The 12,365-nt window shown below is 39.5% G+C and overlaps 1 protein-coding gene across 1 annotated transcript; it reads right to left on the reverse strand.

Moving 5' to 3' along the window:
* Positions 1-11,412: 11,412 nt before the first annotated feature.
* Positions 11,413-12,365, reverse strand: LOC116261167 (uncharacterized). The gene has a single exon (XM_031639798.2). It carries the CDS (start codon positions 12,300-12,302, stop codon positions 11,724-11,726), a length of 579 nt encoding a protein of 192 aa, XP_031495658.2. The 5' UTR covers positions 12,303-12,365; the 3' UTR covers positions 11,413-11,723.

The raw sequence follows: 12,365 nt of genomic DNA on the forward strand, positions 1-12,365 counted from the left end.
CGATGGGTAAATATGTATACACTATACAAGCAGCCGCCGCTTTTTTAAAGAATTAGTAAATAAGCCCCTAATGTTTAAGAAAATTTCTTAAAAAATGCCTACGGAGTACGGTTCCATCGTGATTTTTAGATGTAAGTAAGTTGAAATTGGAGGAATAGTTGCCAATAAACGGCTGCTCGGAGGTAGGCTCCTATTGTCTCAAAAAATGCTACGAGAAGGCCAAAAAAATCTCACCACCGTTTCAGCTCAGGCAAAAGACTAAAACATAAACAATATTAGAAAAGCTTATGAAGACATTAACCATCATCATCATTCTCATCTCTTTCCCCATATTGATACATTTGGTCTCCAACCTCTAAAGTAGGTAGTTGACTAAGAACCCTTAGACGTTGATTGACCGCCTTCATGTGTTGCTATTTCTGGTTAATCAGCCTCCTGCCTTCCAGCGTCGTTCTAAGTTTGCGCTTCTATCCTTCATTTTTGGATATGATCCCAAAATTGCCATTGACTCTCGCCATTGAATGCAGCCAGCCATTAAGCACTTGTAATTCAACTTCATCCTCCCTAGATTGAGCTTGAGTAAGTATGGCCTCATTGGATTCCATACCTCTCAATCTCCACATGTTCATCACCATGGTTTTAATGCCCTTCTTATATGTGACAATTTGCAGCACATTAGTGTTCATGTTTAAGATTGAGAGTCTGCCATCGCAAAGGATTCCAGTATGCAACCAAGTGGACATTGATTTACGCTCGTCATCCTTCAGCTGCAAACTTAGAAAAGTCTCCTTAGCTGAGCGCCAAACAACAGAGAAAATATGTTCAGTCATAATTGTGGTCATTCTCTCATGTGCCACTTCATTCCTAAATCACCATAACTTCCATAACGCGATAGGGAAAAACAACATCCAACATTTTTTATGTCATTTAACCTTGAAAGACACCTTGCTCCAAAACTGAAATTCTTTATCTATACTCTGCCACGGGAGCCTACTCCTGACAAAACTAGCAATCATCTATCTCTACACATTTTGCACAACTGAACACTTGAACATAACGTGCACATTATTCTCCTCCTCCCTTTTGCATAAATGGTATTTGTTTGCCAAATGAACTCCATGTCTTTGTAATCTGTCTTGAGTGGTCAGTCTCATGTGGCTGGCGATGTAGGTAATCCAACTTGCTCTTGTTGGAATGTGTTTGTTCCATATACCCTTTCGCCAGCCTTCCTGACTATCCTTCTGTCTTATGACTTCCCAAATTGATCTAGGGCTAAGATCTTTGAGTTCTCTAGCATTACTAACAAGCTTGTCAGTCTCATTAACTAGTTAAATGCACCTACTCACGGTTAATGCCTTGCTTGGCAGCGCTAGCCTAGCCTCACCCAAACTCCTAACTTCGGCAACAAAAAGCTTCAACTGATCAACTATGACACCATACTCCTCTCCACTAATTGATTTTACCATAATTTCGTCATGCCACCAGTCAGACCAGAAGAAAACAGATTTACCATCACCAATCTTCCATCTCACTCAATTTGCTATCTTATTCTAGCCTTTTCCTAAGCTTTTCCAAGCCCAAGATCCCCTCCAAGGTTTACGCACAGTCCACAAACTGTTGGATTTAAGATATGTAGCTCTGCACCATTGAGCAAAGAGAGAGTTATTATTAAAAGAAGAGCAAAGTCTGCTCGCTAGGAGGGAATCGTTCACATCCTCAAGAAGGCGTATACCAATGCCACCTTTCGCCTTGGACTTGCACAAAGAACACCAGGCTATTTGGTGGATATGTCAGTTAACCTCAGTATCAGCCCATAAGAATCTGGCCATGCATCTCTCCAGCTTCTTTAGTACTTCGTTCGGGAGAGAGAAAAATTGCATCCAAAAGTTACCCATGGAGCTAAGGTTATGGGTGATAAGGCAAGCACGTCCTGCATAGGATAGGAGTTGGGTTTTTCAAGGTGTCGTCTTCTTCTCGAATTTAGCAATCAAACCTGCGCAAATGTTCACATTTAAGTTTTCCGTAAAGAGAGGAACACCCAAATAATCCAAAGGTAGCTTAACCACCTGCCAGCCTCCAATGTTGGCTAACCTTTGCTCAAGGGGAGCATCAACGTTGAAGGTGAACAGAGAAGATTTAGAGTTATTGATAATGAATCTCATTCTTCCTTCAAGTTGGCTCAGGACACTCTTGATATTGGTTAACGATTTAATTGAAGCAACACTGAAAAGTAGGAGGTCATCTGCAAACATTAAGCAGTGGACATCAGGAGTTGCTCTAACTGAGTTGGGTAGGCGAATGACCCTCTTCATAATTTGTCCATTAAGATATCTGACTGCCATTTCCATTAATAGAATGAAAAGGTAGAGGGACATCGGATCGCCTTGCCTAATACCCATCGTAGTTGTGAAGTTTCTCCCTACGTTACCATTAATCAACACTGTATAGGAGACAGAGGAGACACAAAACATGATTTTTTCCACCCAGGATGAGTGAAATCCCAGATAAAGAAGGTTGTTATGCATGAATCTCCAAGATACTCTGTCATAAGCTGTAGAGATATCGAGTTTGAGACAGACTACGGTCTCTTTCTTGCTATCAAAAAGGTGAACCAACTCATTAGCCATGGCAATCTGATCGTGGATCACCCTAGATTTAACAAAGGCTCCTTGAGTTATCCCGATCATGCGGGGAATGATGTTCTTCATGCGCTGCACCATAATTTTAACAATCACCTTGTAAAGGCTATTGCACAGGGCAATGAGTCTAAAATCCTCGATCAGACGTGCTCCTCTTTTCTTAGGGATGAGCATCAAGTAGATATTGTTCAAACTACGCACCAACTTTCCTGTTATGAAAAAATTGTCCACCACTCTCCAAATATCCTGGCCAATCTCCTCCCACATGATTTGATAAAAAAAGTTCGGGAAACCATCAAGTCCCGGAGCACTATCCTTATCAAGAGACATAACAACTTCCTTGACCTCCCCGTAGGTGACTGGTTCCAGGAGGGAGGCGTTCTCCTCTGCTGAGACAAATTCTCTCTGCCAAATATCATTAGGGATTTCTCCACTAGCCCTAGCATAATTAAGGAAGCATTCAAAATGGCTGCTAGCTGCTTCCAGCACACTGTTGATAGAAGAGAAGGTTTGTCGAGCCACCTCAAGTTCAACAATGCGGTTCTTTCTAGATCTGTTATTGGCAATAGTTTAAAAGAATTGTGTGTTTTTGTCGCCAGCTAACAACCACTTGACTCTGGACTTTTCCTTCCACATTATCTCTTTCAAGTGTAAAACCTTCTCCAGCTCTTTCTTGATGGATTCCTCTTCCCTCGTGGCCCACCCATCCCTAGCCTCACTATTCGCTTGTGCTTGCCTGAGGCGACCTTGAAGGGATTTTATGTTGTCCTCAATACGCCCAAAGGAATTTTTGTTTCATTATATTAGGGTGCATTTAACCACCTCAAGCTTTTGAAGGACCCGTAACATAGGACACCCCTACACCTCAGCCCCCCATGCTTCACTGATAACCTGGCGGCCTTACCTGGTCAACATTCAGAGTTTCATGACTCTGAAACGTCTTGTATTCCTACTTGCCAAATAAGGTTGTCCATCTTCACTATGATCACCTTGTGGTCTGAAGTGGCTCTGGGGGATGTAGAAAGAGTACAACCAACATTTGTCTGTCTTTCCCAAGCAGAATTAGTGAAGCCTCAGTCAAGTTTGCAAAGGATTCTATCCTTACCTTGGCGTCTATTGGACCAAGTGTAGTTACTTTGGTTGTCACATGGCTCCTTTAAATTGGAAGATAGTATGAATATGTTAAAATCAGTACATGCTTGAGCAGTCGGGGGCTTACCCATTTTTGTTGAGGCTGTTGCGCATAGCATTAAAGTCCCCATAGATCAAAGTAGGAATGTCTTGAGCATTAAGAAAAAATGCCAACTCAACAAAGTTATTACGACGAAGTATAGGGTTATTAGGCATGTAAACAGCTACTATCCGAAAAATCTGTGTCACATTAGTAAAGGTGAAATGATCAGCCAACCACCATTGATTTTTTACCCAACCATGGTTATGAGCATGCACCTGGTTCCAAAAGCCAAAAATATGAGCTCGCCCATCCTCCCCATTTTCATTCCTCTGCACCCCTTCCATGTTCAAGCGGCGGGCAACACTCTTAATAACCACCTCCTTAACTTGCGCATCAAGAAGAAAGCAGATCCAAGGCCTTTCAGACTTACAAAGATTAACAAGGTCTTGTTGGGCTGCTGGACGTGCAGCCCCCTCATGTTCCAACAAGCGAGTTTCATCGGCGTACTGCCGACTTCTCTCCATCTCCCCCCCCCCCCCGGTCCATAGCCTCTTCAATTTCTCATGGCTGTTTCTCCTTGCCTTTTTCATCTAAGACACGACCTATCTCCTTAATTAAGTCATATCTTTCTTTCCTTCTCTTTCGTCCAACCCTGATCCATTCGTTTTCTCCTTCCCCTAGCTTAGGCTTGTCTATTGGGAGAGTGGTGTCAATGGGTAGCAGACTCTGTTTCTTCTGTTTGTTTGTACCCATTAAAGCGAGGGCCTCTCACCACCTTATCCTGGGTTTTAGTTCATTTAGTCTTGGCCCCACTATAGTTCAGCCCCATCACTGAGCTTCCGGATTCAAAAGTGAAACCGGGAGGGAAGATAAGACCGTCCATCTTCTTATCGTTAGCCAAAACATGAAAAGGGTTAGGAAATATAATTCATTAAGAGAGAAATTCCATGCATGGCGATAGATCACATGTATCTAAAAAAATGCATCTGGTCACTAGTTGAGTTAAAGGTTTAATTACGGTGAATAAGAGAAAGTTTAGTGCAGTAAAGGTAACGTTCTTTTTTGAAAAAAACGTTAAAAATAAAAAAAACACATTTTTTTCACCTTTTTTTACTTTTTTCAGTTTTTTTAAATGCAGTTTTCTTTTTATTTTTTATTTTTTGTTTGTTGCAAATCTATTTTTCTTTGATGTTTGTGTTATTAGTTTCTCTTATTTTATTTTTCTCTCACTTTTAGTTTTTTAAAATTTTTAAAAATTTACTATATTTTTCAAGTTGGTTATATTATAACCGAGAAAAACCTCACCATTTAAAACTTCAAAACGTCAGTTTGTGACTATGTACCAAGTACAATCTTAGAAATGAGATGTATTATGCTAAGAAAATGGAAGAATGAGGTTATAACCCAACAAATCGACACTGCAAAGGATGGAACTTTAAGAAGACGATGATGTTCCTTGTGGAATGATAGGCAAAGTAATGAAGCTAGGCTCTTGTTTATATACAACATTCATTAAAAGTTTGTGGTAGCAGCGCGCAATCAGAGCATAGAAACCTGTTTAGTGCTAAAGACATTTAGGGGGAAGCACATTTCTCTTAATCAAATTAGTTACACCAAAAGTGTTGGATGGGATTATAAAAGAAGGGAATATTGGTATTTCCCTTCAAGTTTTAAATTAAATGTTGCATTTTGGTCAATTAGCAAAATGGGTTTTTGATCGAATAAAAAAGATTCCAGTGAATTGATGAATCATAATGAACTGAATGTACAAAAGAATGTGTTCTTAATTTAAAAAACACTAAAAAATGAAAGAATATCATTAAAAAAATAATGTCATATAAAGAAAAATAATCATTTTGACTTAGTCTATTTGGGTTTTAGCCTAGATCAGTACATATGCTAACTTTAATGAAGGTTTTCTAGTTTTTTTTTTCTTTCTAAGAGAATTCCTCGAAATATTAGGATTGCATGGACATACATTTGGGGCTGAAGCCAAAAATGTGTAAACCAATGTGAAAACTTAAACTTGACATAACTTGAGAGGATCAAAATCAAGTGAACTATTTAGCAATTTTTTCCCCCTTTTATATACTATGGCTTATATCACCAACATCCTCCCTTCACTTGTACGACGATATCCACCAAAACCCAGACTCTCAACTTCAAGGTCGATCATGGAAAAATTTTAAAGGATCTCACATTTTTTTTTTCTAACCTTTACTTGGTGGAAACTGCCTTCGACGTAAAACTCCCTATTAAAGTTTTGACTTTATTTGAAGCCCATGTGGACACACAGCACGTCTATCTGACTCGGGTGTCATGCTATCCAAAGCTAGATACAAATGCCGTGCTGGTCCGCAAAATTTCCGTGCTGGTCCTCAAAATTTCATGTGTTAGTACAGTTAATAATGAAAATGCCCCTATTTAAATAAAAAAGAAAGTTTTTGTAAGGATAAAAGAAGAAGATATATAGGCAGGCTTTGCTCTATAAAGTGGTCTTGGCTGTGCACTGTGTAAGCAATTGCCCACACATACTAACAAAAAATATTTATTTTTATATTTGGTACTTCAGAGTTTTTTTTTTCGTTTACATATTGGTAAAAATCTAAAATGTGCCTTGAATTTTCTGGCCCCGAATTTGGCTCTATCAAATGCTAGGTAACTGCATCAAGCTTGATATGCTCACCTAATGGATGTCGTAAACTGGGCAGGGCATGGTCACCAGAGGAAGAATTTATAATGTTGTGTATGCATGAAACCCCTAACGTTACTTGGTTTTGAGATTCGCCTATCTAAGGGTGGATATCTAAAGGAGGTTGGTAATTGCTTCTAGAAAAGAAATGAGAATCCTATTGCAGTTAAATAACTTTATTCACAACATATTGCTGAATACGAGATCGGTCAAAGTTCTACGTTTAAGGTTGAAAAGTTGAAAGGGATGGTCTGTTTATGTAAAAGGATGGTTAAACACAGAATGTTTCTTGATATTTCACTGATCAAATAACTTAACTTGTATTGTTAGACAAACTAATGCACTCGAAGATTGTGTTATTGCATTCTCAAAGAAGAAGATTTGCATTCTTTTCTGAAACCACGCTTTTAAGCTTGAATTGTTCCCCTCTCACTCCCTCTCGCATCACTCATGTCTCTCCCACTCTCTGTGCATGTGTTTATATCCCTCTCTCTCATGCAGGTTGCATACTGACGCGCTCTCTTTCACTCTCTCAGAGCTCTATTCAAAACTGATAACCTTACAATGTTTTCATATATCTGATTTGGCATTCAATTCAAAACGGATAATCTTAATGACCCTTTAAATTTGCTTTTCTTTTTTCACTTTTCATTTTTTTTCTTCTGGAAATAATCCCCTTTTTTGTTAACTAGTTTTTGCCGACTTTGGTCTTGTTTCTCACATTGTTATTTGGTTCTGCCTTGATTCTTTGCATTACTCGTTTATTCTAAAGTGCCATTTTGTGTTTTCATTCCAAGCATCCGCACGTCCACAATTTTGCCATTAAGGTATTGGTTGAATGATTAAATCTAATATATAATGTGTATTTGATTCCATGAACTCAGATCAGTTGTTGCTTTTGGGCATGAAACCTTGTGAAATCATATTACAGATTTAATTGAATACATTGTCAAATTCTTGTTAGATTAAGATTTCCAATCTCTCTCTCTCTCTCTCTCTCTCTCTCTTTGTCTGTACCACAAGATTGCTAGTTGTTCTAAAGGGACAGACATGTGAAAATTCAGGTGCCAGTTTGATTCTTGTGGATGCTATTCATTTGGATTGTAAACAGTGGATGCACTGCACTCTAGTTGACGGATGTCCTACTTCCCACCTAAGTCTTGATCAAGCAGCCCTAAACCTCAGCGCAATGATTAAAAAAAACAGAAGGGAAGGAGGGAAGGCTTTGGCGTCTTCAAGGTACCTTCGTGCCTCCAAAAGATTGTTAATTATCCAAATGACAGGTTTGAAAGCTATCGAAGTAATTTATTTTTACAACTTTTGGTTCATTATTGCTTGTTTCATGTCCGATCTTCCTTTTCAGCACAAGTGTTTTGTTCAAGCAAAGATGATCATCCACATCAATCACTGTGAGCTAAGGCACAACGTGTCCATTTCATGGTTCAAACAACTGTTAGACAAGTATGACATCTTATCTTTTAAGTCCTCCGAACAGATGCTAGAGGCCATCACACGTTATCCTCCTGGACAATAACTTTCCTGTTCCTGGGAACACTTGTTTCTGAAACATGAGTTCTAAAACTCCATGTTCCTGCAACCAAATGCTATCTAACATTCATATTCATATGTACTGCAATTAGTATTACTGGTTACTTCTCGCCCTTTCTATTCTAGTTCTTAGCTATCCTGCTGCAATTTCATTTTTCTTTCTACCCTTGTTTCTTAGAGATTCCGTGCATGAAGACTTGAGAATTCGATATTCTAATAACATGCACAAGAAAAGGCTAGAAGTATTTCATTGGCTTTAGTAAAATATATCATCAGTTTTATATGTCTATTTGATTCTTAGCTCATAGGATACAAGAACATTAATTCGATATTTTATACATCCAGATAATAGGGTGTGTAAAAAAAGAAAGGAACTCGGGAACATCCACGATAACAGTGATTTTTTTTTTTTTTTTTTTTTTACAGATTGTTTTCAACAGAAAAAAAAAGTATTGACGTGTAAGATAACAAGTTGTGTCTTGAGTGTGTGTGACTGGCGATTTGATGAGAAGTCGGAACTACTTCCTTTTGCCCTCCTAAGTGAGACACTTATCAATTGGAATTTACAGCCCAAACAAACAAATAGCACCAGCAAGAATCAAAGTGATTAAAAAACTTTTTATTAACCTTTCAATTCAATCAGCAATGATATGCTCCGCTCTTTAAGAAGTGTTTTTCGAAAAAGTACTAAAAACTAATCATTTATATTATAGGCCCCTAGGTCGAGCACTCTGAAAAATTAAAGAAATTTATTATAAACGTAACATGTTACTGTGATTTATATATTGCACCGTGAGTGTTGCTAGTTCTTCCCTCCATTGATTCACTTTTTGGGAAAGAACAAAAAGGCTTGATCAAAAGTAAATGCAAATCATGTCGCCAAATAGTATAAAAATGCCGATATCAAAAATTCTCATCAAAGTAAAAAGAAGAAAGGAAAGAAGAAAAAAGAACAGCCCACTGACAAGAAAGGGGGAACCATTCAGTCGGGGCCGCGCGTGCCCACAGTTCTACAGTCCGTCGTTAAATCGATTTCCGACTGTACACACATGCAATTTCTTCCGGCTCTTGCGGCGGACGCAGCTCGATGTGCTAGTTGGTGGACGTTTACATCACACGAATACTCTATTTCTCGTTGGTGTTATAGTCTAGGGTTGTTCATGCTCTCATAGACTGTGGCAGACTGGATGCTAATGTTGGGCATTATTCGACAAGTATCTATCTCATATTTGACCCAACTTGAACCCCAAAAAAGAGAATCGGACTAGCCCGAGTGGGTCCCACTGAGACGGCTTATTAAAAAATTTTAATATTATTTTTTATATATAATTATAATATTTTATTACGATTAATTATATTTATATATTATTTTATATTAAATAATATGGTTTTTAATTTAACCAGACTAGGCTCAAGTCGAGCTCAGGCCTGGGTTCAGAGCTGATCTCGATACCTTATCGAGCCAGGTGAAGCCTGACCGACCCGATGCCCAAGCTTAGTGGTGGCACATAAGCAGCTGTTCGAACCTAAGGCCTAGACACCCAAGTTGAAGGGGGCTTGGATTGTAAAATCACCAATGTCTCCAAGTGGACCCAGAGACAAAGGAAGGAAGTAAGCTTTCACCTCTCAATGGACATGATAAATGGACTCGATTTGACTATTTCTCATGTTTGATAAGAAAGCTGGTTTGAGATTTGTATTGGGAATGCAGTTTCCACCATGGAGTTTGCATTTAAGTTTGAGATTTGATAAAACCATGTGCAAACAAGTGCTACCCAATTGCATATAAATGTCAGGTCCGGTTCTTATTGAACCCAGATCCGGTTTTAAATGGCGGTCCAAGTGCAAGTCCGGTTCTAATTCGTCGCGATCCGATCATATCGAATTCAGCAAAAGTTGGATCTAACCCGAATCCCAACCATTTACATCCCTTTGATTGCGGACTTAAATTATAAAAAATTCATATCCGCATCGGATTCAAAGCATCAAGAAAGAACCAACCTGAGTGTCACTTTTTTACTTTTTTTTTTTTTAAATAAAACTTAAGAACAAAAAATTCAACAAAAGGAGCAATTTGCGGGCTGAAAAGTCGCCGGAAGGAGTTCACTTGAAAAATATATTATTCCGGCTACTTTTCCCACCGACTTGTTGACCTCGCCCATCTTACTACTATTCAGTTAGTTGTCTCAAGAGGCTCAGCGTCGTTGATTGAGCTAGGTTCGAGAAAGACTCGTCACCAGTTTCATTCCCCTCTGCATTATGCTCTTGCATGATATCAAGATGAATGTGTGCTGTCATTTTGATTTGCACGGTAGGTCGTAATCCTCTTGCTCACAAGTAAGTGTGGTAGCTAACTCTTGATAGTCACATGTTCTACTCAAATTGGTTTATGGCATTTGAAAAGTAATCTAGTAACTCATTTATTTATTTATTTCTCTTTTAAGGGTAATCGTGCATGTTATTTTAAAAGATCAGTTTCAATTAAAACCAAATGATTGAGAAGACTTGGCCAAATTAAAAGGGAAGAAGAAATTTTCCAATATATGGCAACAAGGCAAGGATGGATTTGTCAACTGCCCTACAATCGTTCACCGAGAAAACAACAAAACTTTTTGCATACAAGTCCACAGTGACATGGGAAATTTTTTTGTGGATTTTGTTTTCTCAAGGGGACCGTGTGAATTGCTTTCATATTTGTTGCCGTCAACCTTTTTCCATTTCATGTTTGAGGTGAAACAAGCTCTATGAACTCCGCAGGTGAGCAAAATATGCTCTATGCCATGACTTGGTAGAGAAAGTGCATCATGAACTTTTCTTTTATGTTTAAGGGTGAGTGGTTCATTCCGCCGCCCTTAAGAGAAACCACTGCCCTCTCTTCCTCCGCGCGGTGCCCGCCTCTTAGGTTTTTACAAAGCATGCTTTTAGACTTTTTACGATCCAAAGGTAGAGTGCACTGAGATGTGACAGTGACCACTTCAAGACTCAAACATGAGTCCTTAGAAAAGTCAGACCATCTTGTCACCCAATCCGACTAGCTATACTATGTCTTTGGAACCAATCAATTACAAGCTCTTAGAAACAAATGAACCTAACCCAAAAACATACTTTTCCAACTATGTAAGGATATACAAGTTTCATGTGAACGAAGTTTGGTTAATTTGCAATAAAATGATCAATTTTCTTTTCTCATGGGGACCATGTGAATCACTTTCGTATTGGTTAGTGCAAATCATTTCCTCTTTCAGGTTTGGGCAATACAACGTTGCTGGCCCAAAGAAACCAGTATAACATAAAAAGTGTATATATATATATATATATATATATATATATATATATATATATATATAATAGTCTTGTCATGGAGGAATAATAAATTCAACATCATATTCACAAGGGAAACCTGGCGGTACATGATACAACAAGATGACAATGCTGATGATCACGGTGATGCCGATGATGATGTTCATGAGCACATGAACAGAAGAGGCATGTTGGTTGGAACTATTATGAGAGCATCAGCACTGTTCATGTGCTAGCTGCGGTTAGCGTATAAGATGAGTACTGGAATGATTAAAGAGTACAAAGTAGGCCGCAGTTAATGGCATGCATTTGTGCTCCCCGGCCGGCCGGCCAAAGCCTAAAGAGGAAACACCAAATTCCACAGCTTGAACTAGCCGCCACCAGCGCCCGAATTGCCGGAAATCAGTGACTTTATGCTCCTCCGGGAGCTACTGCGGCTCAGTTGGCCTTCGCCGGACGGTCCGGCCTTAGCCGCCATTCTCATTTTCTCAATCATCGCCTCTGTATTGGCCTGCTGGGAGAATATCTCAGCCAGTTGCTCAGGGCTAACCACCAACTTGACCCTCCACACTCCCTCCCACTTTGGAGGCAAGACCTCCACGGTGGGCTCGGGTGGACTCTCGGCCACTGGCTCCGAGGCCGTTTCTGGGTCCTCCGGCACAGTTTGCTCTAGCACCGGTACAATCGATACGTCATCCTTTGGCTCAATCGTGTGTGGAAAGAGATAGTACGAGCATCCATTAAGCAGCTGATCGCTTGGGCGCAAAGGCTCCAAGACGTCCCCTTGCCGGGAAATGCCATATCCGGGGAAGTCCTTTACAACGGAGTCGACGGAAATTGGGCCTCTAAGCTGCATGATGCCGCCGGAGTCCGTCATGATCCGAACTGGATCGTCTTCCCTACCGTAGATACTTCTCAAGCTGCAGTTCCCCATTTTTTTCTGTTTCATGATGAAGATGGTGTTCGATCTTCATCCATATTTATGGGCAGGAATTCCTAAAGTGGTTCGAAT

This window comes from Nymphaea colorata, chromosome 9 (assembly GCF_008831285.2).
Source record: "Nymphaea colorata isolate Beijing-Zhang1983 chromosome 9, ASM883128v2, whole genome shotgun sequence".
NCBI lineage: Eukaryota > Viridiplantae > Streptophyta > Magnoliopsida > Nymphaeales > Nymphaeaceae > Nymphaea > Nymphaea colorata.

Coding starts and splice junctions, on each gene's coding strand:
- LOC116261167 (XM_031639798.2), bottom strand. CDS start 12,302: ATGAAACAGAAAAAAATGGGGAACTGCAGCTTGAGAAGTATCTACGGT.